General features: G+C 53.4%; 1 protein-coding gene across 12 annotated transcripts in view; it reads right to left on the bottom strand.

Annotated features, from left to right (window-relative positions):
* Greb1 (growth regulation by estrogen in breast cancer 1) overlaps positions 1-27,414 on the bottom strand; it is a 79,942-nt gene that overhangs the window by 29,205 nt on the left and 23,323 nt on the right. For 4 of the 12 annotated variants that reach the window (XM_013504384.1, XM_013504389.1, XM_013504392.1 and 1 more), the window contains exons 1-9: positions 20,743-21,104; positions 15,430-15,691; positions 11,722-11,841; positions 9,198-9,374; positions 5,358-5,540; positions 4,694-4,840; positions 3,780-3,914; positions 1,756-1,869; positions 833-976 (exon numbers count right to left, since the gene is read on the bottom strand). In XM_013504384.1, coding sequence (XP_013359838.1) covers positions 833-976; positions 1,756-1,869; positions 3,780-3,914; positions 4,694-4,840; positions 5,358-5,540; positions 9,198-9,374; positions 11,722-11,841; positions 15,430-15,586 — 1,177 coding nt within the window. In that variant the 5' untranslated portion in view covers positions 15,587-15,691; positions 20,743-21,104. Of the gene's footprint in view, positions 1-832; positions 977-1,755; positions 1,870-3,779; positions 3,915-4,693; positions 4,841-5,357; positions 5,541-9,197; positions 9,375-11,721; positions 11,842-15,429; positions 15,692-17,948; positions 18,020-20,682; positions 21,106-27,414 lie in introns of those variants that run through there. The other 8 variants (XM_013504393.1, XM_013504390.1, XM_013504391.1 and 5 more) reach the window with 6 other exon arrangements.

Below are 27,414 nucleotides of genomic sequence, written 5' to 3'. Positions count from 1 at the left end.
CCCTGAGATGAGAGGCACATGAAAGGGAGATGAGGAGGACTCCTTTGAGCAGCACCAGGTGTCCACAGCAGGGTCAGGAGCCAGGGAAACCGGCCCTTTGCAGAGGGGCACAGGTGCCACCCTGGCCCTCTGCCCTCTTGGCCCTGTGGGGCCGGGACTGGCAGCAGCCACCCAGGAAACACACAGAACATAGAGTCACATGGGCCAGGCCTCTACACTGGCTTCTTTGGGTTTGTTTGGTTTTGGTGGGCTTTAGGGGGAAGAAAAGTGTCCTTCCTTAATGAACAGCCGGTGGTCTCTCCGTTTGCCTACCAGGCTGCCTCCTCCAATCCTACGAGCACAATAACCCCACAGGCCAGGGAAGGACCCGGATGTGCAGGGGGGTGCCACATCCCACGCCCCACATGGGAGCCCCGGCCCAGGATGGTCCCTCCGTCCCCAGGTCCTTGATTCACTGGGAAGGGATTTCTGTCGCTGAGCCAGAGCTCTCCCGCCGCCGGCACCTGTTAGCCGATGCCCAGAATGGATCGACGGGCAACCAGGTCACACATCACACACTACTTATGGCTTTGGGTGACAGTGATGTCTCGGTGCTCAGCGCTGGAGCTGTCGCCAGGGCGCAGCTCTGTGAAGAGGAGCAAGTGAGTGAACAAACGCGGACGTCACCGAAGGAGCCCTGCACGAGGGTAACCAACACGCTCCAGACTCCCCTCACCCACGGGGCTTTGGAGTGGCTCTGGAGGCCACCTGGGGTCGGACAGGGACATGGTCCAGCGTGGCCTGTCCCTCGCCTGTCCCTCCTGCCAGCCAGGGGGAACGCCTCCAAACTTGCCTTTAAATATCACCGGCTTGGCCTTGCATATCTTCAGCAAATTGTCAGGAACAGATACGGGTTCTCCAGAGCCCACGACAGGAAAAGTGACGGAAGCCGGTCCCACCATGCTGGCCTGGGGCACACACGCCACACCTACGCCTTCTGGGAACACGACAGCAATGTTAGCGAGCTGCACAGGGAGTGCGTGGGAAACGGGATGCACGTCTACAGGAAATAATTCATTACGGTAAGAGACACATCACCGCGAACCCCCCCACAATCCTCCCCTCACTCTGAACACACTCGTCCCATCATCCTTGCCACTGTCTTTTTTTTTTTTTTGGTTCCGGTACCGGGAATCGAACTCATGACCTTGCACTTGCCGGGCAGGCACTGTGCTGCTGAGCTAAATCCCCAGCCCCATCCTTGCCACTTTCTGCAGCAGCTCTGGGGTCCTGTTTCCTGAGATCTTTACTAAATGTGATAAAAAATACAGTGAATGCTGTTGCCAAGCACCACCCAACAGAAAGTCGGGCTTCTAAAAACATGAGGCTGCGTTCTTATCCACCTTAGTCCCTGGATCCGGCACTGTGTGACTTCTGGCTCTTCCCCAGAGTCACAGTGACCATGACAGGGAGACCTTTTGACCTGTTCAGGACTTCGCAGCTGGGAAAGTGCAGCTACAGACCCTGCCCAGGTGTGACACCAACGCTGCCCCACTCCTTCTCGGACCAAGCAGCACCTGCCTGGCAGCACCCTCAGCTTCGTGCAGTGACTTTCGGAGGACACAGGGGCCTCTGTGCCCTGCCCAGTCTGCCACCTGCATGACCCCCAACCCACACCCACATGTACACACACACACACACACACACACACACGTGCACACACACTGCCAGCACCGTGGCTCGTGTGGCTTTTGGATCTCGTCCGCGATCACTCACCATACTTAGCTCTGTTCACGCTGCCCTGAGCATAGCCGGCATCTGCAGCCCATGGGGACTCTGGGGACCACCCTTTGTGGCGTTTTTTGGGGGGCCCAGAATTTGACAAGATCCCTAGAAACATTCAGAGCATGGATTAGGCTGCAGCTAGCAATGAACTTCAATAAATTTTCCCTTAATTCGGAGAACACTTACTCAGCATTTTTTATGGATTTTTATACCCCACACCTGTATAATTTATTGAGACAGGGTCTCACTAAGGTCTGCCCAAGCTGGCTGGCCTTGAAATTGGCGATCCTCCTGCCTGAGCCTCTTCATATGGAAAGCTGAGGCAGGAGGGTCACAAGTTGGAGCCCAGCCTGGGCAAATTAGTGACTTAATAAGACCCTGTCTCAAAATTTAAAAATAGCAAAAAACGCTGAGGATGTAACCTCATGCAAAGGCCTTGGGTTCAATACCCTGCATCCAAATAAATTAATTAGTTAATTAACTAAAAGCTACTGTGAAAGTTCAATCAGGAGGAAGCCCTGTGCTGAGGCTGAGGCCTGGCAGAGGTCCTCACCCAGCACCAAGCAGCGCCCTGCATGAGCCAGCTCAGCCACTGGGGGCGGTGCTGCTCCGCCCTGCACTCTGGCAGCTCAGTTGGGATCCAGATTCCGAGAAAGGGAAGCTGGACCAGCAGCCGCCACCTCCACACAGTAGCAGGCCCAGTACTGGAACTGCACTTACAGGAGACCCCAAAAACCATGCCCTGGTCCCCAAAGCTCCTTCAGTGTCCCTCTGGGTGGAGCCTGGTCCCAAGCCACAGCCCATGGACAGCCCAGGAACCCACACCGGGCGCTTGAACCAGCAGCCAGGCTGAGCCCTTGCCTGAAAGCAGGGGCCCCAGAGGGAGCTGCATAGCCCAAAGGCAGGGCCAGTGACTGCTGTCCCTCAGGGCCTCTGCTGCAAGCGCAGGTCTCCAGAAGGGATGTGAAGGTCCATCCCTTCACTAGTGACCGGTCACCCCGAGTCACACAGCAGCTTAATGTGCCCTGGAGGAGCCCCAGATGACCTTTCCCTCTTCTTCAAACTAAAACAGAACAAAAATCAAAAGCTAAAAGCATGCTGGCTAGGGTGGTGCACATCCGGATCCCAGTGCATTAAGAGGCTGAGGCAGGAGGCTCTCCAAATTCAAGGTCAGCCAGGCTGGGCAACTTAATGAGACCCTGCCTCAAAAAATTCAAAAAGGGGCTGCCAAGACCCCCAGAGCTCTGCTGGGTTGGGTGTGGGCCAGGAGAACCCCAGTTCAGCTCAGGGAGGAAGCCGTGGACACAGAACTCGGTCCCCACAGCCAGAGGCCCAGTCTCCAGGCACTAGGCTGCCCTGCACTCAGTCCTGGAAAGGAAAGGGCAGGAATCCGGGATGCAGGTTGCTCCTACAGGGGTGACACAGTCTCCAGTCCAGACCTGACCAGCTCTGAGGCCTTGCTTTGCCTCTTCCACCCAGACAGTGGCCAGTGGCTGGGAAGGGTGGCCGGGCATGGTGGAGATGACAGCAGCAACAGCCCTGCCCAGCCTACTGAGCTCCACCCCCAGACCTTTCTATGTTTTTCATTTTGAGACAGGGTCTTGCTAAATTGCCTAAGCTGAGCTCAAAATTGAGATCCTCCCGCCTCAGCCTCCCACAGCGCTGGGCTTTCAGGCGTATGCAGCACCACACCCAACTTTGCTCTTCCCACTTCTCTCTCTGCCTCCTGCTCAGCATCTCCTCAGCACTCCCCACCCTCTTCCTCAGTGTCCCCAGAGCCCCAGACCCTCCTGACACTGGCCCAAGAGACAGACCTCACTCACTGTCGCCTGGGCTCTCGCTGCTCCTCGGCACAAGGGGTGCCTCCCACGCAGGCCTCAGCAGCCCCCATATGGGGTGCAGACCCTGGACCGCAGTACTGCTGACCTCAGCCAGTTCCCCCCACTCCCGCTAGCCCTGGACCCCAGGAAGCTCCAGGCCCCCACCCAGGGCTTAGGATCCAGGTGGTGCATTACCTAAGGCTGAGGGCCGCGCCAGCGCCACCAGGTTGCTCCGCGCCATCTGCTGGTGCCTGGGGGAGTCCCTGCCATTGAAAACCACCGCACTGGGGGCGGCTGCTGGAGGGGACTGCTCAGAGAACAGCGCCGAGCCTGCAGGCGAGAGAGGAGCCAGGGGGCCGGGCAGCAGCGAGAGCGGGCGAGGCTCTCCTCTCTACCACCCAGCGGACCCTACGTCCCGCGGGACCAGAGCTGCAGGCGGGGGACTCTGCCCCCCAGACAAGACACAGGCATGCACATGCGCGCACACAAGCCACACGCAGCTGTGCTCTCACACACAGATACACACGCACACCCAAGCACGCATACACACGCCTGCTCACGCATATCCAGGGTACATGTATGCACACACAGGCACACTTCTGCTCACACACTCCTGCACATATGAACACGTGCACACTGCCGTCTGTGCAACCTGTACATGAACACACATTGCACATGCCTGCACTTGTGCACACGTGGACACACCTGGTTGTGCACATGAGCGTCTGTACAGACACACATCTGCTCATGCACACACAGAACACATTTCACATACATATGCATGCACATCTCTGCTCACATGTGTGCACACACACTTCTCGCACACACACACACACACACACACACTCCTGTTTGTGCAGCACATACGCGCTGGTCCAGTGAGTTCAGGTTGACCTGAACACAAAGCAAGGCCTCCCTTTGCTTTCTTTTTCTTGTTTTTTTTTCCTTTGCGACAGGGTCTCGCTGACCCTCCTGCCTCAGCCTCCCAAGTGCTGGGTTGCAGGCATGCGCCATGACGTCCGGCTGCCTTTGCCTGTTCTGCAGCCAGGCAGGCCTCGCAGTGAACTGGCCTGTGCAGCCCCCTTGCCCCGGCTGCTGTGTCGTCTCACCTGCCCGCTGTGCGCCCGTTGGAATGCCAGGGTTCGACCCAGGAGCACCAGGCTCGCTAGAAAAGGCAGTCAGAGGCCCTGAGCCCTCCAGCGGCAGGAGGACTGGACCGGAGCTCACACTGGCGGAGGCCTGGCGGCTTCTGAACTCTGCAAGGGGAAGAGGCGATGTGAGCACCCATGTGCTCCTCTGCCGCAGGCACGACAGTACTTCCAAATCTAGAATTTCTCCCACAGGTGAGCAGACTGCATAGAAATAAGATTCCAACCAGGAGAGGGGTGCACAACCGTCATCCCAGCACTCCGGAGGCTGAGGCAGGAGGATTGCCATGAGTTCAAAGCCAGCTGGGGCTACATAGTAGGTTCAGGGCCAGCCTGAACTGCATAGCAAGACCTTGTCTCCAAAAAAAAAAAAAAAAAAAATCATTAAAAAAAACCCCTGTCCCTTGGGGACAAAAATCACTGACAACTGAGAACCACTCGGCACGAAGAGGCACAGCATGGTTTCTGTCAGCCTTCAAATGTCCCTGGCAATAACTCTGTCGCTGTCTCGGCAAGCGCCTGCACCGGGAAAGGCAATGTGTGCAGCGTTAAGCTTCATCACAGCCGTCCCCCACAGCCGCCCCCACCCCGCCGCTGCCCCAACGGGCACCGCGCGGGCCCTCACCAGCGCCCTTCCAGCAGATGGCGGGCCCTTGGGTGAGCGCGCCCTGTGCGTCACGGACCAGGTAGTACTTCAGGTGCTTCTGCTTCTTGGGCTGCGTGCTGAGCTTCAGGTTGATGTGGCTGGAGAACTCCGTAAAGTAGCAGAAGCCCGTCCTGCCGCAGCCCACGCAGTTCCCCGAGAAACCTGCCGGAGGGGAGAAGGCAGCTGACTGGGGAGGCGCTGGGCTCCGTCCCCAGGACTGCAAAAAAAAACTATGTGTATGATCCCTGAGTGTTTTCTAAAACTTAAGTTAGAACGTGGTGACCACCTTACTTTAACACCTCCAGTGTTTCTTAAAAACATAAGTTATGAAGGAAAAATAAGGAAGAAAGGACATTTATTAAGAAAAACTTGAGATGAACCAAGCAATTGGTTTAAGAGAAACTTAACTGGGTCTGGATTTCAATGAACCGAAAGAAAGAAAGAAAGAAAGAAAGAAAGATAAGATAAGATAAGATAAGATAAGATAAAATGTGAACACACGGGATCTTTGAGCACTTGAAAGAATGCTGTCCAAGTTTTGAGCCACAACTGGCAGAAGACTTCCAACAAAGAGCCCTTGTCTTGTAGAGACAGACATGCAGGGGATATTTACACATGCGATGACACAATGTCTGGAATTTGCTTTTAAAAACCCTCAAGGGGGAGAAGAGGAAGGGGCGAACCAGACAGTCCGGGGCTCGGGTCGGCACTGCCCAGGAACAAGCGTCCAGTCTCTTGTTATCTGCTCGCCCGGCAGCGGCTGGAACGTGGCTGCTGGCTGCGGAGCAGGACCCCACCTGGGCTCATGCTTCTACCCAGAGCAAAATTCCTGCCACTGGGAGGCCCAGCATCTCCCCAGCATCTTTGTCCCTGGTCCCCACTTCCTCTGACACCCCGCACCTGCTAGGGTGGGAGCACCAGTGCTGGACCAGCACGTTCGTGTTCAGGCCAGCAGCTGCCTCCTGGGTGACCTCACCAAGCGGGTCCCCTCCTCTGTGCCTTCAGCACTTTCTAGACTGCAATGTCTGCACCACACCAGCTACCTAAACTTCTACCTGAACTTAGAACAATTTCTGGCAGGTGATAAATGCTCAGAAAACACCGGCCTTAACCAGTGTGTCAGCTGCTTCTGCTGCTGTTCTCCAGCTGACACACAAAAATACGGTGCCTCCTCCTCCTTCCCAGGGTGGCCTCCGGTCCCTCTGCTCTTCAAGAGAGGGTGCCCCCAGGAATCAGGTGAACCCCGAGAGCCCCACTGGCCCCTCTGTACCCTTTGTATTTCTTATTTTGAAACAAGGTCTTGCTGAGTTGCCTAGGTGGGCCTCTCACTTGCGGGCCTCCTACCTCAGCCTGTCTAGATGCTGGGATCTCAGGTAGGCGCTCCTGGAGCAGGCATGGGTTGGAAGATTTATTGACAGGGACTTTTACTGATTGTATTTGCCTGTGTCTCTCACCACTTGGGGGTCCCCAGGGCAAAGCCGGATGGAGCTGAATGTCCAGCCTTTGAGGTTATACAGTCCATAAACACAGGTTTAATTGTCTGCTTTCAAAGTGAACAAAGGACTTAATGACTCCTAGCTAAGAAATGAAACTTCTAGCGAGGTAAGAGATGTGGCCCAAAAATACAGTAAGTGTCTATAGTTTTTAAAATGTATGACCGTAAAAGACACATTGCCACAAATACCCCCAGACCTTCCCCCTCCCTTCCAACACACTCAGGCTGTCATTCTTGGCAACGTGTCCTATGCCATGGGTTTTTCTTAATGAAACATTCATGGTGTCTTCCGATCGCTCCCTGGTTTTCTTCTCTGACACCTAAGCTGGTTGAGAGACTTCCTGTCGAAACCGTGATACTTAAACTGTGTTTTCCTGGGTTTCCTGAACAAAACCACTCAGCGGATCCCCCACCACTAACACAGGGCTCCGAAAGCCGAGACATTCCACAGCCGGGTTTATGGGTCACTAAAAAGCCCCTGCAGGGTTTGGGACCACCTGGTCCCAGCAGCCTCTGGTTTAATTGCAGGAAACCTAAACATAGCTGGGCACACAGGCTGGGAGGAAAAGCTGCTTTCAAAGAAAAAAGCGAGGTTATTACCAGCCAGCCGGGCTGCAGGCGTGGAGGAATCTTCGAGAGCAATTAACAAAGCCCCCGCTTCCTGGCCACCCGCCCACCGAGCCCCTGCAGGAAATGGTCAGGACGAAGGCGGCGATCAGAGCAGGCCCGCCCTGATTTACTCATTTAGGGCCCTGGAGATGCCTTCTCCCAAAGAAGAGGAAGCCCGGGGCACAAGCACATCACACACTCGCAGGGAAGCCCCTGCCGTGGGGCGTCCTTGCTCGTCCTGTCCCTCCAGCCCTTCAATGCACAGCTCGGACACCAGCTGTGCCCCATAAATGCCCCCGGGCGAGTCTCCCTGCCAGCGGGCCTCGGGGCCACATCAAGCGCAGAGCTGGGGTTTAAGACGCTGGTGAGCATGGGAGAGGAAGAGACTCAAGGGTTTAACCCCAAATCTCTCCCAGGCCTTGAGGTCAGGCTCCAAGGCTCCCCCGACAGTGGGCTGTGGTCACCCCTGAACTCCCCACTTCCAGATGGGAACCCCATGGCCCAGGGGCCCTCGGAGCCCTCTGGTCAGATGAAAGACTAGAACCCAGAACTCTTGGCACTTGGTCCAAACTCAGGATCTCCCCAGTCTCAGGGGCACATGCTGAATTTGTGTTGTTCAAAAGATCAGAAGCTAGGGCCCACACAGGCCCATGTAGTACAACGACTGAGGGCAGAAATAGCCAGGCCTGGTGATGCACACCTGTCATCCCAGCACTCGGAAGGCTGAGGCAGGAGGGTCACAACACTAAGTACAGTCTGGGCAATGTAGTGACTTAGCAAGACTCTGTCTCAAAAATAAAGAATAAAAAACCCAGTCAGGTATGGTGGTGCATACCTGCCATCCCAGCACTTAGGAGGCTGAGGCAGGAAGATCACAGCAAGTTCAAGGCCAGCCTGGTGACCCATTCATCACTCAGGTGGCCACTTAGGAAAAGGTGTGTGACCAATACATGCAAACCTGGACCCTGGAACCGTGGCCATTACAGAAGAGGCCACATTTTAAAATAGTCCCCACTTTCCTTCTAGTCTACAGTGATGACCCATTGGCAGCAAAAGAGTTAAAACCCTCTGTGGGGAAATCCCACAGGAAAGCAATCCTGCCCCCCGCCTCCGCCAATGCAGGCTAAGAATCTCTACCCGCACGGTCCTAACAGCATGAGATGAAGACAACTCTCCCCGGAGAAGGGGCCTTTTGTGAGGCCAGTAACGACCTTGTCAGTGTGGAACTGTTTGAATTCAGATACAGTGCAGATGTTCCTGGAGAATTAACAAGGAACAGGGTGCCCCGGAGAGCACATTTCTGAGATAGCTATATTTACTAACTCAGTCCACGCCTCCCTGTGGAGCCCAGGCTGACCTCAGACCCTCCTCAATCCTCCTGCCTCAGCCTCCTGGACTGCTGCAACTACAGGTGTGCGCCACTGCACCTGGCTTTCGATCCCTTAAAAGGCTCCGTCCTCACCCTGGCCGCGGGTTCCTGTCTTGGGAACTCACCCACTATTCCCCTTGGCAGTGTCCTCTGATCTACATCATCTCTTCTCTTATTTGGACTTAGTAAGTTTTTTTTACCCCCAAAGGCCTGGCCCTCCATGCCCCACAGGACATGGCCCTGGCCAGGGACATGGCTCCCCAACCCACGAAAGGGTCAGGCATCAGAAGCAGCCCAGGCCACACGGCGGTCACCACCAGCCTCAGTCTGGAGAGGGGGCACGCACCGAGCAGGGCGTTGTGGCCACTGTCGTCCGGCAGGAAGCGCTTGTCCACGGCACACACGAGCAGCTGGTCAGGCAGGCTGGGGGACTTGACCCCCACCAGCAGGAAGCCCGTGGGGACCTCCAGGGGCTCGCTGGAGACAGACACCAGACGCAGGTCCTTCCCAGCCTGGCAGAACCCTGCAGGGACGACAAGGTCACATGATGCCCAGGCTGCTCAGAGCCAGAGTCACAGAAGCAAGTACAGGAGCAGCCCTTAATGCTGGGCTAGATGCAAAACTGATGAATTCTGAGAAAGAAAATCGTAACTGTGTGGAGCACTCCTCTGTCATAAAGGATAAGCCAGAGTCACGAGGAGGAAAACGGATGCACCTGGAGACCGCACTGTGAAGTGAAATAAACGAGACACACAGGCTTCAGAATCGCGTGGTTTCTCTTCTAGGAGAAATGCAAAGTATAAATAATTTAAAGAGCAAATTAAAAGAGAGCTCATAGGAAACAGGGAGACAGATCTTTTGAAAATGGGAAGGGGACTGAGAGATGGAGGGAGGGGAAGGGAAAGGGGAGGAAAAGAGTGAAGGTGTGTGAGATCCATGCGCTGGTCCTTAGAGGAGTGTGAGCACTGTGTACTGCACACATGGGTGAGGAAATATAAAAAATTACAAAATCAGAGCTAGTTACGCAGGACACAGGTCACAGAAATTATCTATTGGTGTTACTGCATAATACACATTAACATGCAAATGAAGCTCAATAGGAAAAATATACAAGCAAATGATGACAAAATGTACACAAGCCAGGAGTGGGGTGCACTGGGGAGGCTGAGGCAGGAGGATCACCGTGTGTTTGAGGCCAGCCTGGGCTACAGAGCCCCTATTTCAAAAAACCAAACAAGATAAGTCTGTAAGAAATTGAGGAGTGATTTCACACTTTTTATGATGCATTTTACATACATGGAGAAGGTCTGAGTATTGAGGCACTTGCCTCTGCCTTTTTTTTTTTGTACTAGGGATGGAACCCAGGGTCTTCTCACTGAGCAGCACCCCAGCCCTCTTTTATTTATTTTGAGGCATAGTCTCATTAAGTCATAAGTTGCTGAGGCTGGGCTAGAACGTGGGATTCTCCTGCCTCAGCCTCCTAGAGCATAGTGATTACAGGTGCACACCTCCATGCTGGCCCTCTGTACCTTTAGAAACTTTAGAATATATTTTGTGTTCAAAACACAACTATCAAGTTTGCACAACTATCAAGGTAGGGGAGGGAAAGGGCCGGGCTCTACCTGGCTCTGCCCTCCCAGGGTCCAGCCAGATGAGGACGCAGGAACAACTGCAGGCATCACCACCCCAGCCTCTAGGAGGTCCACCCGACCTCCCTGGGGACCTGAACAGCTCACAGTCCCTCCTCCCACGTACACCTGTTTGCTTCTGTTTCCTCCAGGAACTCGCTGTCCCCAAACAGCAGTCCGAGAGGCCAAGACCCATCCCTGTCGGCCAGCAGGCTCGGACACACGGCACCTGCAAGGTCAATCTGATCATCCCGCCATGATTTGGGCCACCACCTAATTAATAATGTTCCCTAAGGGGGTGACATCACTCCTGTCTATGCACCCCACATGCTGCTTCTTCCATCGACGTTTCGTGGCAAACTCCTACAAAGCCTGCAATGTCCCACTGGAGGAAGTTTGCTGGAACTCTCAGCCTGGGTCTGGAAACCTTCCTCTGCTCCGAGCACCATGGCTTGTTCCAACCCCAGCACGCACCACTTGAGGTGCAGAGCACTTGGCTCCCCATTCAGTGAGGGCTCTTGTATCATTTCTCTACATTTCTCCAGAGCAAGAGCTAAATAATATAAGGTGTAATCAAAATATTCAGTGCACCTTTTTACACACGTGTAACCGTGACAGACACATTGCCAGGAATCCCCTCAGAATCCTCCCCTGGTTTGGAACACTCTCATCCCATCGTCCTTGCTGCTTTCTGCAGCCGCTCTGGACTCCTCTTTCCTGAGGGTCTTTAGCTGGGCCGTCCTGGCTGCCTTGATGTCCTGAATGGATTTAAAACGTTTCCCTTTCATGGTCACTGTGACTTTGTGGACCAGCCAGAAGTCACACAGTGTTGGATCCAGTGGCTGAGGTGGATGAGGACACAGTATCGTTTTTTACAAGATGCCTCTCCCTTAGATGGTGCTCGGTGGCAGCAGCCACACCCAGTAAAGACCGCCACAGAGCGTGGAGGAGCCATGAGCGGACGTAGCACCTGCCGCTGGATGGCGCCACCTGTGGGAGCCAGGGACACGGGACAGGCACGGATAGCGCCTGTGGCTCCAGGTGCAAGTCTAGCCACGGCCCAGCGGGACACTCTGCTATGGGTGCTGGGCTGGGCTGGTGCCCAAGAGGGCTGGCAGATCCCAAGCATGGTACACACGCCTGTAGACCCAGCACTTGCGAGGCTGAGGCAGGAGGGCTGCCAAGAGTTCTCTCAAAAAATGAAAAAGTGAAATTATAAAAGGGGAGTCAGTAGAGACTTACCATCCGTGGTACAGCACCCTTCAGGAGGAGGAGCCAGTGGGTAGGGGTTTGAGGGTCCGTTTCTTTCCAGCCCACTTTCTCCCTCCTCTTCCTCTTCCTCATTGTCCGCTTGATTGCCCCCTGGGTGGAGGGAAGAAGGGCGAAGATTTGCAAGGCAGCTGCCATCTGGGTCCTCTCCCTGGAAACAGCCCAGGATCCAGGGGACTGAGCCAGCAGGGCTCAGGACGATGGCAGGTTCAAGGCTAGCCTGGGCAACTTAGTGAGGTAGCTACCCCTTGTTTCAAAATAAAAAACTGTATGAAGAGATGGGGACGTAGCTCAGTGTGAAGCCCTGGATACAACTGCTAATATTGAAAACAAATTGTATGTGAGGTACCATGGTGTATGCAGACATTTCACAGAGTCTGAGGGTTGGAGAGCTCCAGAGAATGACCCACAGCAGCTTAACAGCTATGTCAGAGCCTGATGTTCCCCAGCAGTACCTGACACCCCAGCTGGCATTCTCCCCATTAAACTAAACCACTTAGTTCAGAACACAAAATATCAGTAGTGTGAACCATCTAAATGGGGAACAAGGAAGCTGTCAAACTCCACATTGCTGTTTTTCTCCAAGGGAAGGATGTGTCTGTACATTGCTCTAAACAACCAACACACCTAAGTGTGGCACACACATACACACAAAAAAGCCATTCCGGAAGACTCCAGAATGACCCAGAAGACTCCAGAATGTTCCAGAACATTCTAGAACAGGACCTGTCTCTCTGTCCTTAGAAAACTACTTAAGGGAAACAGTATCTTGGGAGGGATGGAAAAGGTAGATGTGGCCAGGAGAGCCTGGAATTGGTCGTGGAAATCCTACCACTCTCTGGCCTCCACTCCATCACTGCTGTGACCTGGACCTCTGGGGCATCCCCAAATGCCTGGAGAACAGGTCTCCTTCTCTGTCCCTATACCCCGGGCCCCTAGCACAATGCCACACAGAGACACAGAGCTCAGGGCAGCCAAGTGCTGCCCACAGCTTGGCCTCACCCTGCCAGGAGAGCAGGACCTTCACGGACATGGGCACTTTTAAGGCTTTGACTTCTTTTCTTGGAAATGTTTGGGATACAAATCTCCCTCCCTCGACCCGGAGGAAACTGCTCCTCCTTGGCTGTACTGTCACCTCACCCATCCAGGGGTAGCAGCCAGGAGCCCAACCCGAAATCCTCACTCAAGTTGCAGAGCATGGGCCCCTGCTGCTGCTGCAGCCCAGGATGGTGACTGAAGCCCTTGGAGCGCTTTTGAGTGAAGCGGGCCCCATGCTGACAGCTAGGTAGCAAAAGCACCTCAAAGCTGGCGTGGAATTCCCAGCTCCAGGCACATAAGCTTCCAGTGCCCACCTGGTTGAAGATGCCCACATGCTGGGCATGGTGGTGCACACATGTCACCCCAGCCTCTCAGGAGGCTGAGGCAGGAGGATTGCTATGAGTTCAAGGCCAGCCTGCAACACATAGTGAGTTCAAGTCCAGCATGCAGCACACAGTGAGACCCTGTCTCAATAATAATACTGCTCTGTCTGCAAAGCCAATCCTCCAGGACTTCCAAGGAGTCACATCACATCATGGGCATCTCCTATTAGAGTAGAAAAGGGAGAAAAAAATCCCGGACAGAAACAGCTTCTGAACAGGGTGCGGGAACTGAGCGGCCGTGCTTTGGAATTCAGACTCAGAAGGAAAAGGATTAAAGGTCAAAGGTCTGCCCCAGACATTCCAGCACCTTTGATGGGATCAGCAGCCAGCCTGGGCCCCAGCCAACAGCAACAGCCAGACGCGGTGTCACGGAGGTCCCGCGGGGTGGCAGACAAAGCCAGCAGCGGGACGGGTGGGAGCAAAACACGGGAGCCTGGGACCCAGGACCCGGGCCGGAGCTCTGGGGTTACATTCAGTTCTAATTTCTTCCCAGAGAAGAAACTGGGAGACACAGTTTTGAGCAGCATCTGCATGCAGTTTAATTAATACAAACTCAGCCCACCGGGCAGCACGCTGTCAGGTTGGGTGGCCTTCCTCCTGAAAAGGCCAGAATGCGTGGGAAGGCTCTCCTGCCCAGAAGCAGGTGGGAGTCCACATGCAAAGAACACTGCACTAAGACCCCCGTGAACTTAAAATGCTAACAGAGCCCGGGTGTCCATCCTCCCGAGCCTCGGCCATAAAAATCCTGGGGAAAGTGGGAGGAGGAGGGGGCGGCGGCAGCCGGGCCAGGCAGACCCAATGGGGGACGGGACACCCTCACCCGCCTGCACAGCATTCGGGCCACACAAGACAGGACCCGGGCTGAGTGCTGGGTGTAGGGTGACATTTAGCAAAGAGGAAGAGGAAGGGAGGGAGGGAAGGAAAAGGCTTATAGACTTTAAGGTGCCGTTCAAATGTCCTAAATTAGCCTCACGCCTGCTGTTCCTCACATATCCTTAGCAGCTTAGCAGCTTCTCAGCGGGCAACACCATAGAATCCAGTGTCTCCGAAAAGTCAGCCGCCCAAACATGCAGGCTCGGAAGTCCTTGCTAAGCATGCCTGAACTCCCGCCATGTCGAGGTGGCGCTTCTCCTGCCAGAAAATGTTGGTGTTTTCTGTGTGAACAGCAGAGAACGCCTCGGTTTCCTAATTGGTCATGTGGACCAGAACATAGTGTGTTCCTAGCCCCAGACTCAGCTCCATTGGATCCTCAGCTATGCCATCTGCAAAGTTAATTTAATAAGGACTTTTTTGTTTGGTTGGTTTTTGTTTTTGTAGGACTGAGGACTGAACCCAGTGCCTTTGTACAGAGCAACATCCTCAGCTCCCTTTACTTATTTTATATTTTGAGTCAGGATCTCACTAAACTGTTAAATTGCCGAGGCTGGACTCCAACTTGCCATCCTCCTGATTCAGCCTCCCAGAGTGCTGGGATGACAGGCATGCACCACCACTCTGGCTGGTGAGCACATTTTAAAGGGAGCCAGGGGGGCTTCCCTGCTGGGACATAGAACTGTCAGAAGATCTCTGCAAGTTCGAGGCCAGGCTGGGCTACATAGTGAGTTCAAGTCCAGCCCAAACTACAAAGTGAGACCCTGTCTCAAAAAAATAAATAAGGCATACACTTACAAATAGAAATTCTAACACCACAGCTGTCTCATACTATAGATTGTTTCAGGCTTACTGTCAACATAAAAATACACAGCTATTAAAAGCTACAATGGTTGATTCTCTGGCTAGTTCAGCAAATCCTAAAGTCACTCCAAAGATTATTTAATTATTTATTCTTGGCACGTCATAAATGTGTGCAAGACTGCTCCTGTTCTTAAAAACTTCTAAAGCGTTCCCTGTGGCTCCTATCACAAGAAACTATGTAGACACCTTTGCAAAGGTAGGGCTCCGAATCACCGGACAGAGAACAGGTATACAGAGAGGCCCAAAGGTGTGTCAGAAATTCTCACGGAAAGCCGAAACGTGGAGACTTCTCGTGAGAGTATAAAGACAGGCCACTTCCGAACCCTCGGGTGTCATCCCCGTCCTTTCTTCCATTGCTCTAAGTTTTACTTCTCCCACTTTGTTGGCTAAAACTTCCTTACAGGCAAGCAGTGCACGATTTCTTTCTGCTGGGCTCAACATTTCCAGCGCGGGGTGGCAGAGGAAGCCGTCTGGCTTTCGCACCTACCGCACAGCAAAAGCAAAGCCAACCCCCGGCGTTGCCTACCTTCCAGTGAGGAGAGCTGCTGCTCGGCTTCCAGGTAGAGCTGGGAGAAGATGGGCCGCGGCACCAGGCTGCTGGAGCGCAGCGAGGCCTCGATGGAGCTGTGCAGCACCTCCTCGAAGCGCGTGCTCTTCGGCTGGCCGGCGTACGAGTTCCCCATCTCGGGCGGGCGGGAGCAGCCAGGCTCACAGCGGCATCTCCATCCGCAGCCCGCAGCCGGAGGGAGGAGGGCTCGCAGGAGAGGCAGCTCGGCTCTGCAGGGAGACTGCAGGAAGTTGTATAAGTAACAACCCTGGCCAGGCCAGCGCTGCCTGGCCCAGCCCGTCCCGGGCGGAGCTGCCTAGAAATTGCTCTGGCCCCCCGCGGAGGCGGGAGAGAGCCTGTCCCTGCAGCCCGACCAATGACTGCCCTTTCCCGCGCTTGCTGCCCATTAGCCCTCCCTGTGACTGCTCAGTCTAGCAGGTCTTTCCATCACACACAGTCACATCCGCAAAGCCTGCCTTACAAAAGGGGGCAGGAAAATCACCCAGTCCACTCCGGAGGTAAACTACCCTTATTTTTTCTTTCTGTAGCAGCCTCATTGGGATACAATTCATGTAATGACCTATACAACTCAGTGGTTTGGGGGATTTTCAGCATTGTGCAACCATAATACAATCAAATTTTTTGTTATTGTGTTTTTTTTTTCAAACAGTCTCACAGGCTTACAGGCAGGCTGACCTTGAACTTGTGGTGATCCTCCCGCTTCAGTCTAAGCGCTGGGATGACAGGTGGGTGCCACCACCCAACTCTGATATAATCCATTTTAGAACACTTTTATCACCCCTAAAGAACTCCCATAGCTGATACTAACCAACACCCCCACTCTCCTGCCCACCATGGGCTACTGTCTCTCACTACAGATTTGCCTATTTTTTTAAAATGTCTTTATTTTCTGTAGCACTGGGCATTCAACATTTAGGGCCTTCACACTGAGCTAACTCCTCAACTCCTTAAAAAAATTTTTTTAAATTTTATGTTGAGATAAGGTCTTGCTAAGTTGTCCAGGCTTAGTTTAAACTTGTGCAATCCTCCTGCCTCAGCCTCCCTAAGTTGTGGGATTACAGGCCTGGGCCATCACACCCAGGCTAGAAACCATTTTTAAACATATGCATGGTTCTTTCTTGACAGACTCCTGATGTCATTTTACAAAAAATACTACAGATACCAGAACAGAAAGGTACAAACGCTTTTCAAGGGAAGAAAGGAAACACACTAGGTGATCCGATCCTTCTTGCACTTTGGTGTTTCTTGTGCGCCGTCCATTTGACTTTTAAGGTGGGTTTGACGAACAGCACAAGATGCCGCACTGACACTGTCCCTGCCTCGTCCAGGGCCAGGCTGCACGCTGGCAAACCGCCGCCGTCCCTGTGACTCGGGACCAGAGGGACCGTGCCTCCCCGCTCTGCGGCTGGAGCAGCAGCTCCCAGGCGCCCCGTGGCGCCTGCAGCGGCGGTGGCTTCGCTCAGGCAGGGAAAGGTACTGGTGCCTGTGTGGATTTCCTGCTCCCCTCTCCACACCAACCCCAGTGGAAACCCGAAGGCACTGCCTTCCACCTTCGGCCGCGACTCCTGCCCACAGCTCTGCTTACTGTCTGGAATGAGCTGCGGGAGGACCTGGCAGGAATCAGCCCAGCAAACAGCAAGCGCTGAAGGGTGCAGAGGTGGGGGCCCCACACCCACAGCTCCATCTGAGAGACCCTGTCTATTTATATTTTGTTTCCTTTGGCTGCAGCGGGGATGAAACCCAGGCCCTTGTGTGAGGCTACATCCCCTCCCCTTTTTCTATTTTGTTTTGAGACAGGTCTCAGTAAGTTGCTATGTCTCCCAGACTGGGCCCTCAAATTTGGGACCCTCCTTCCTCAGCCTCCCAGAGTGCTAGGACTATAAGTATTCGCCACTAAGCTGGGTTCTGCTTGCTTTCTTGACCTACTGCCTTCTTGGGGTTTGTAAAGCTTGGGTAATTGATGATCAGTTCCAAAGAGGCACAAATCCTCAGAGAAGGAAAAGAAATGGAAGCAGAGCCAGGCGGGGTGGTGCACACCTGCAATCCCAGCACTGGGGAGGATGAGGCAGGAGGATTGCTTTGAGCTGAGGCTTGCCTGGGCTACATAGCAAGACGCTCTCTCAAAAAGAAAGGAAGCACAAAAGGGAAGGACAGTGGAGGCTGCAGGTTGTGCCCCAGGCAAAAAGAACAAAAGGGGAAAGTTTTCAAACTCAGAAAACTTAGAATAGAAATCTTAAAAATAGAAATCTCCTCCTGCAACACTAAACAAACCCAAAGCAATTTGTTTTGCCTTTTTTGTTGTTGTTTATGTTTGTTTGTGGGAATGGGGATTGAATACAGTGCTTTTCCACTAAGCTGCAGCCCCTGCCCTTGGTTTTGAATTTTGAGTCAGACTCTTGGGAAGTCATTAAGTTGCCCCCTTCCTGCCTCAGCCTCCCACAGCCCTGGGATTCAGGCGCGTCTCCACCAAGCTTTACTGTGTGAAGTGCACAGAGGCAGGGCAGAGCCCCGTGCTCCACACTCAGGCGCACTTGGCATCACAGCCACAGATTCGCACTGCCAGGGAACAGGCGCACAGGCTGGCTGCGACCTGGTGGAGCTCTGGTCACTTCTGCCTGAGGATCTGGAAGCGACATGGGGCGTGGGAGCCTCCCCCCAGCCAGGCAGTGCTCTGTCTGCACACAGGACCTGGCCACCACCACACCTGCCAGGCAAGGAGGGCTCAGGCGGGGACCATGGCAGGCCAGGTCGCAGGTGCACATCACCCGTGGCTTCTCAGAACCCTGAACTTGACCTGCAGGGAGCGAGACATGCAGACCAAGGAGAGCCCAGCTCATGGCCGGACGCCAAAGCCAAAAACCCAAATGGAGCTGTGGGGTGGCGGACGCCTGTGGTCCCAGCCCTCCAGAGGCTGAGGCAGGAGGATCACAGAAAGTTCAAAGCCAGCCCAGGCTATACAGCCAGAACCTGTCTCAAAAAACAAAACAAAAAAGTCATCAGATCCACAACCCAGAGTCTGGGAGCCCCAGGTGGGTACCTCTGTGGTTGTACCATAGTACCCAAGAGATGACGGGGTAGCACCTCTTCCGGCCCAGGTGCCCCTGCTGGACACACAATTGTCCTCTGCTGTGTTCACAGCCAGAAGGGGCCCCTCCTACAGCATCCAGCATGGGTCCTCTACAGCAAAGCACGTGGGCAAAAAGTCACTCTCCCTCTTTTCCCACGAGGGTTCTGGGTGCTGGCCTGGTCCCTCAGGCCACCGCTCCTCAAGGGTCACGGGAAACTCATACATGTTGCCAGCCCCTCAGAGGCCAGGGCAGCTGCCAGAGACAAGAGACTCTGCACCCACCTCCGGGCTGCCCCTAGCAACAGCGCAGCTGGCTCCAGGGTCTCAGTACAGAGCTGGGTCTGCCCCAGCCCAAGGACAGCTTCTTGGGGGCTGGGCCTGCTCAGGACGCAGCTCTGCCTCCAAGGCCAGCTCCGATGGGGAGCTGAGACGGGCGAGGGCCTGTCACTCCCAGAGGGCCCAGAAGGGCATGTCGAGGCTGGGGCTGCACCCTGTCTGCTGACAGGAGTGCAGAGGAGTACAGGAAGGCAGAAGGGAGGGCAGGATAGAGAGGAGTGGCAGGGAACACACAAGGATGGTGTGAAACAGCATGAGCCTGCCCTGGGGCTGCAGATACAGTGCAAAGCAGCTTCCAGGGGGCATGCTGAGGGGAAACTCTGTGTCTGAGAGTTAAAGACATCATATCACAGTGATCCCTGCACTCCCACAACTCACAATCCTGTAGCTACATCTTGGAAGCAGCTTGGATATCCATGAGCAGATGGGTGGATAAAGAAAATATGATGTTTACACAGTGGAGTACTGTGCTGCCATAAAGAAGGCTAAACTTGAGTCATTTCTAGAAAAATGGATGCACCTTGAGATCATAATGTTAAGTGGCATAAATCAGACACATAAGCTCCAATATTGCATGGTTTCTCTTATATGAGACGCCCGAAGTATAACCAAAGAGTAAACTAAAAGACAGATCATAGGAAATAAGAAGACAGACTATTAGCAAAAGGGAAGGAGACCTAGAGACAGGGGGAGGGGCAGAGGGAGGGAGGGACTAGGACATGGGGTATTCTCACTCCCTGCAGTGAAAGTACTCGCTACACCCTGCAAACTTGTGCTAATAAAATACATTTATATTTTTGGGTTTTTTGAGACAGGGTCTCGCTATGCAGCCCAGGCTGGCCTCAAACTCACAGGGATCCTCCTGCCTCAGCCTTCTCAGTGCTAGGATGTCAGCAAGGTACAACAACAAGCCCAGGTGGCCTCAGGCCGTGAACCGTGGGATGTTGAGGCCCCTACTTAGACCCCCAGGGCCTGAGGTAATCAAGGCAGAGAAGGTGGGGTGCCTGCCCCTCCAGTCTCCTCTCCTCTCCGTGCGTCCCAAATTTGTCCAGACCTCCTACCACCCTGCAAGGGGACACTGCCGCCACCTGAATCCCTGGCCACCTCCCAGGGCCTGCAGGGCAGTGGTGAAGGTGACAGACCTTTCCCTGCCGAAAGTCTCCCCAGAGCACCCCAAACTCCCCCGCTCAACCTCTCTTCTGGCCTCCCCATGACCAGACTTGGGCAGCAACATCCCCGTGGCGTTTCTTCCGAGTCCAAAGTTGCGAAAAACTGAAAGGGCGCACAGCAGCCCCCACCCCCGCGCTTCCCGAGGCAGGGACGGCAGGGGCCTGGGAGCCCCAGCAGCTCCAGATATACGACGTGGCCATAAAGGCATTAAGCCTGCGGGACGCTTCCTCTGAGCGCTGTGAGGCGCAGGAAGCCGCATTCTGATGCAGATGCGCGCCCGCCTGGCAGGTGCTGGTGGGGAGAGGTGAGGCTGGGCCGGGCGGGACCCGGGAGGGCAGTCACGGAGACGCCTCTGAGCTCAGGGAACACAGCCACGAAGCCAGTAGCTCCCCTGCTCCGACGGTGCAGCAAGGAATGAACGACAGCGGGCAGCTTGCAGAGCAAACGCCAGGAGGAGCGCTCCCCGCTCAGCTTTGCTGCAGGGCCCAGCAGAAGGCTCTTCGGGGCTCCCGGGCCGACCCCGCTCACAACGCCGTGCGCCCGCGGGCACATCGCGCCCATGGGCGCGCCGCAGCCTCAGACAGCGCAGGGGGACTCGCGCGGGCCCCCTCGTCAAAGCCCGCGCCCGCCGCGCCTACCCCAGCAGGAGCCGCTGCGCTCCTAGAGCGGCGCCTGCACCGAAGTCTCGCACACGGTACCTTCGCTCAGGCCGGACAGCCCCGAAGGCGAGCGGGCGGGAGCCGGCAGAGCCCGGAGGACAGGAAGCGCCCGGCGCCGCCGCCTCCTCGCTGCGCTTTGATCCCGGGCCAGGAAGGTGGGGTGCGCCTGGCGCCCCGCGGAGCCAGCCGGTCAGCCAGACACCAGCTGGGGGCGGGGGAGCCCAGAGGGAGAGGCGCCCACACACACACACAGAGTGAAGCACCCGGGGGCACTGTGCCAGTGAGCCCCGCCGCCCAGCCCGCCGCGTCAGAAGGCGAGGGCCGCCCTGTGTTTCTCAGAACTGGAGCGCAGCGGGTCACGGCGCTCTCCACTCAGGTACAGGCCGATCTGTCTAACCGCTCCTCCTAGAGAGCCCTCTGCAGCCACAGGAAGGCAACCGGGCTTGGAGCACAAAGCCACAGACAAAGATCCATGGCGAGGACATTGCCGCGCCCAGGAAGTGGGCAGCACGCTGGCATCCCAGCACTCAGGAGGCTGAGGCAGGAGGTTCACTTAGAGTTCAAAGCCAGTCTGGGCTACACAGCGAGACTGGCAGTGTCTCTCCTGAGCGCTCAGAGAAACAAAGGCCTACTGTGCCAGGCACCGGCCCCACCTGAGTAACAGAGCTCCCAGGCGACTTGTACTCTCCTCCCACACACAGGCAGCCCCGGTCATGGCCAGGAGAGAAGGAACGGAACAGGCCAACGGCACCCAGTGGGACAAAGGCAGGGCAAAGCCACCAGAAGAAGCCAGGGTCACATGGCGGGCGGGTGTTGTCTTGTTTTCTTGTCCTGGAACTGAACCCAGGACCTTTGAACTGAGCTGCATCTCCTGCCCTTTTTAAATTTTTTTATTTTGAGACTAAGTTGCTAAGTTCTCCAGGCTGAGGTCAAATGTGCAATTCTCCTGCCTCAGCCTCTCAGACCGCTGGGATGACAGCCATACACCACCACATCCTGCTCTGCAAAGCACAATTCATCACAGCTAAGCCTTGGAAGCGGCCTGTCCATCACTAGATGAATGGCTACAGGAAATGCGTTCTCACATCATGGAACACTACGCTGCCATAGAGAAGGATAAACAGGGCATTTGCAGGCAGTGGATGCACCTTGAGACCATGATGTTAAGTGAAGTACAGCAGACACACGAGCTTAAATACTGTGTGGTTTCTCTTCTATGAGAAACCCAAAACATGAACAAAGAGCAAAGTAAAAGACAGGAAGCAGGGAGGCGGGCCTTTGTAAACAGGAAGAGCCCAGCGATGGAGGAGGGGACACACAGGGCTGATGGGAAGAGTTAGGAACACCGTGCGCACGCACCCAGCCCTGCGAGCACTGCGACCATCGTGCACTGCAAACAGGGACTCAGAAAACCTTATTTTAACAAAGAAAGACTTCTGAAGAACAAAGCTCCAATCACTTTCGGGGGGGTTGGGAGCCACACTGCTCCCGAGCCATTCCCACAGGGACTCCCGGGGACCCCAGGGGCCCTTGGTGGGCGAAACCTCCCATGTGCTAGGATTACAAGGGTGTGCCACCACACCCAGCGACATGCATGGTACCGAAGTGCATGAACCCTGCAGTATGCGTGAAACTTCCCCTTGCGGTGTGCAGGGAGACGGGAGGAGCCCACGGGAGGCTCTGGCAGCAGAGGGAGCAGAGGGCGCTGTGGTGAGAGGAGGGAGCTGCAGACCCTGTGGGAACTCCTCACACCCACAAGCAGGGGAGGTGTGCAAGTGTGTGGGTCTCAGGAGCCTCACTGGATGCTGAACTGGTTTGGTCACCCATCCATCTGTTGGTGGAAATCTGTAGTTTGGGCACTCAGGAGGCTGAGGCAGGAGGATCTCTGAGAGTTTGAGGTCATCCTGAGCTACACAGCAAGGCCTTGTCTTACACAAACATGCATATCTGCAGCGTCACAGCAGGGCTGATACGCAGGAGTGCAGTGTCACAGAGCAGCTCACACCATCTCTGACCGAGTACTGGGAGGGCTTTGTGGTTTCCTGCGTAGCCCTCTGGCCTGGCACTAGGTCCCCTGCAGTTCTGCCATGACAGAGCTTAACCTCCCATCTCTGCCTGGCAGCATGAGTGACCACATGTGGAGCTGGGAAGATTCAACCGACCCCACCCCCACCCTGGGACCCAAGCCCCATCCCAAGGCCGGTTGGCCAGACCGATTAGAAGTATTTTGCTCAGTTCTAGGTCACAACGACCCTGCCACCACCTTTTATTTTTCCAGGCTATGACTGGTGGTGACTCTTCCAAAAAGATAGCAGCTTGACAGCACTTGGGCCCCCAGGAAGGATATGAACTCTGCACTCAGCCACAGGTCCCCATCCAGGAGCCCAAGAGCCCCTGTGGGGTACTGGATGACACGGAGCCAAAACACAATGTGCATAGACCCCAAAGATGAGAGCCCCCAAGGGAGCTACTCTTCACTACCCAGCATCGAGCTGTGAGAGTTCACCAAAGGCAAGTTAAGGGGCTGGGGATTGAGCTGAGCGGCACAGCACCTGCCTGGCAAGCGCAAGGTTGTAAGTTCAATTCCCAGTACCAGAAACCCCCGCCCCCGCCGCCGCTGCAAAAAAAAAACAAAAAAACAAAAACAAAAAAAAAGGCAAGTGAATTTTCCTTCTTTCTTTCTTTCTTTTTTTGTCTTTTTGAGATAGGATCTCACTATGCAGTTCAGGTCAGCCTTGAACTTACTTTGTAGCCCAGGCTGATCTTGCTCACAACAATCCTCCTGCCTCAGCTTCCCAAGTGCTGGGATTACAGGCATGTGCCACCACACCTGGCTAATTTTCATTTCTTATTTTTTGAGATAGGTTCTCGCTCTGTAGTCAAGGCTGGCTTTGTGTGGAAAGCAGCTGAAGCTGGAGATCCAGTCAAGGCCAGCCTCAAGAATACGGTGCCTGAGACAAGCCATGTGGATAAACTATTAGGCAGAGAGGTTTCACGTGATAGTCAACCTCCCAAGTGTATAAATAAACTGCTGTGGCTACTGGAGCCCTCTCCTTCTCCTCTTCCTCCTTCTCCCTTTCTTCCTTCCCATTAGGAGAGAGGGCTCCACATGGCCTCAGTTTTCTGTCTTCCACTTCTTGTCCGTTTTTCTCCATCCTCTCAGCATCCTCACCCTGGGAACATCGAGAACTGTACAGAACACAGCATTTTGGCGTCTGAACAGGGACCCAGGGAGCAAGGAAACACATCGGATAACAGGTAAGAGGAGACTTCTAGCTATGTGTGCACAAGAAGAGAACCAGGCTTAGGAGAATCCAAGGAGAGAAATAGGCCAAAGCCAAGGAGAGAAACAGGCTTAAGTGAGGGAAACAAACAAAAAAAGGGCTCACTTGGGCCAGAGAGAAAAATGGGCTCATTAGAACCAAAAGAGCAAAACAGAATCACAAAAAAACAAAAGGGAGAGAGGCGCATTGATTTTATCAAGTGTTAAACGTGAGGCAAGTAGGTTCTCAAGGACAACAAATGTGTATACAAATCCTCATTCCATTATGGATTTCCGCGCTTACTTAGCTTCTGTGGACCTGGGTCAGGGAGTGTCTCGACAGTCATGCGCCTGTTGGGAGGAGCACAGAGGAATCCACTTGGAGCACTATTTTAAAACGACCTGAGCAGAAAAGGAATAACAAGGCAACAGCCCCACTGGTAGACCTTGAACCCTCTAGCTTGGCTCAATCAGATAAGGAAGGAATGGCGGGGCCAAAACAGACCTTTGCGCAGTAGAGGAGCGTTTCGCTGTGGCTTCAGTTTCGTGGCTGCCCAAGGTAAAACCGACAACATTAACTGCATTACCAGCGGCAACTTCCTCCTCTTCAGCTCAGGGAAACTCTGCTGCATCACAGGTCAAAACTTCTGCCTCTCAGGGAAAGGAATCACCCTCTCTCTCTCCCTTGCATTTGGCGTTAAAAGAAGCCAGACAGGTGGGTGAGTCCAAGGAGGAATTTCAACATATCTACCCTGTTGATGAAGTCCAAATCCCTACTAATCCAGGACATGTCAGACGTCTTCATGAAGCCATACCTTTTAAGACCCTAAAAGAATTACAACAAGGGCTGGGGATATAGCTCAGTGGCACAAGCACCTGCTTGACGAGCACAAGGTCCTGAGTTCAATCCCCAGTACCACAAAAAAAAAAAAAAAAATTACAACAAGCTAGCGCTACCTATAGCACCACAGCCATGGCCCCTTATACCTTAGGTTTAATAGAGCTTATAGGACAACAAGTTATGACCCCAAATGATTAGAAAGGGATAGCTAAAGCATGTTGGAGTCCAGGGTATTATTTATTACAGAAGGAAAACTTTTTGAATTGTGCACGGGTCAGGCCGTTCACAATGCCGCTCACAACATAGCCATTACAAAAGATAGGTTAACTGGAGGAGGTGCCTTTGTTGCCACAAACAATCAACTAACATTTGAACGCCGAGCGTATGAACAAGTTAAAATGGCTGCCATAAAGGCATGCAGGGAACTTTCTTCAAAGGGTGAGAGGTCCCTTAATCTGACCTCTATCTGCCAGAGTGCTGATGAACCTTTCCAAGACTTTGTAGCATGCATATTGCAGGCTACTGAGAGGATTTTAGACATTTTAGAGGCTAACAAATTAATTGTTCAACAACTGACCTTTGAAAATACAAATAAATGGTGTAAAGAGGTGTTATGAGCCCATAAAAAGCAGGCTATGTTGTCTGAGATGACTTGGATTTGTGCAGACATTGGCCCCTCATACCTACAAGGGGCTGCCTCGGCAGCAGCATCACTCAGGCTATTCATCCGTAGCCTAGAAGAAAAGGAAGCAAAAGGTTACTTGCTTCAGCTGCAGAGGCAGGGGACATTTTCCTGAAGTTTCTCTGCTGCACCCATGAAGGGAAGGCAGCCATCATTCATCTCTTAAGCAAGACCTCCTAGTATATGTACAAGATGTAGACAAAGAAAACATGGGGCAAATGAGTGGAGATCTCAGACGAATGTGGAAAACTGACCTATTCTGAGAAACTTCTGGCAAGGCCTGCCCCAGCCCATCCAAACAGTGGGGGCGCTTTCCCTAAATCCTCTCCAACCTTACCCTTACCACAAAGCATGTTTCTGTCCTCTGGCGAGCAACAAAACACAGTGGAGGCTTGGACCTCAGTCCCTCCTCCATATTCAAACTAATTCCTGAAATGGGACGCCAGGCTATTCCTGCTGGAGTCTGTGGACTTTGCTTCAAGGAACAGTGGGACTCCTTGTGAGGCCGCAGCAGTCTCATCTTAAAAGGTCTCCAAGTTTTGCCCGGTGTCATCAATGCTGATTATACAGGGGAAATCAAAGTTATAGTTCAAGCTATTCAAAACACTGTTCAAGTCACCCCAGACTCTTGTACTGCTCAATTGGTCATTGTTCCTTTGACAAAAATTGTAAAATCTATAAATAAGGACAGAGGGCCCATGGGTTTTGGGTCTTTGGATGCTTATTGGGTTCAACAGATTAAACAGGATTGTCCTGAAATGGAATTAATTATTGAAGGAAAAACATCCAAAGGGCTTTTAGACACAGGTGCAGATGGTTCAGCTACTGCCCAATGCCATTGGTCTATGGCATCGCCTCTAGATGTAGCAAGTGCAGATCTATAGTGGGTGGGCAGTGTTTAGAAGAAGTGCTAAATTGTTAACCTGGAGGGATGCAGAAGGCAATTCTGGACATTTTTCACCTTATGTCCTCCCCCATATAGCAATCAATCTATGAGGTCAAGATGTATTACAGAATATGTGGACATTTCTGCCGAGTCCTAACTCTTTGGTGATTCATCAGATGCTACAACAAGGTTTCATTCCCACCAAGGGCTTGGTAAAAACAATCAGAGAAGGAGAGAACCTCTTTCAGTTAACCCTAAGAAGGACCATCTTGGCATAGGCTACTCACCTTCACGTCTTCAGAAGGGACCTTGATTTCTTGGACTGGTAGGGGTCGGGTTCCCCTTGAGAATATCATCCTTATTTATAGATTTTACAATTTTTGTCAAAGGAACAATGACCAACTGAGCAATACAAGAGTCTGGGGTGACTTGAACAGTGTTTTGAATAGTTTGAACTATAACTTTGATTTCCCCTGTATAATCAGCATTGATGACACCAGGCAACCCCAAGGATGGTGTCCAAGATAACCTGGATATCTGATGACCCTGTTTGGGTTGATCAACAGCCCCTCACTCAGGAAAAGTTAACTGCAGGTCATTCACTGGTTAATGAACAGATGATGACAGAGCACTTAGACTCCTCCAATAGCCCTTGGAATACTCTATTTTTTGTAATAAAAAAGTCAGGAAGGTGGAGATTATAGGATTTGCAAGCTGTTAATCAAACCCTGGAACCTATGGGAGTACTTCAACTAGGACTGCCCAGTCCCATAGCTATTCCTTTACAATTTTCCCTCATGGTGATTGATTTAAAAGACTGCTTTTTTACAATCCCTCTCCATCCTCAAGATAAAAAATTTTTTTGCCTTTAGTTTACCCTCCATCAACCATCAGGCCCCTATGCACCGTTTCCAGTGATGTTGTCTGCCCCAAGAAATGGCAAATAGGCTGACCCTCTGTCAAGGGTTTGTGGCTGCAGCCATTTTGTCAGTCCCTCAGGCTCACCCATCTGCTTATCTTTTCCTTTTTTTTTTTTTTTT

This window comes from Chinchilla lanigera, unplaced genomic scaffold (genome assembly GCF_000276665.1).
Source record: "Chinchilla lanigera isolate Chin_1 unplaced genomic scaffold, ChiLan1.0 scaffold00086, whole genome shotgun sequence".
Taxonomy (NCBI): Eukaryota; Metazoa; Chordata; class Mammalia; order Rodentia; family Chinchillidae; genus Chinchilla; species Chinchilla lanigera.
This window is presented reverse-complemented; position numbering and strand designations above follow the sequence as displayed.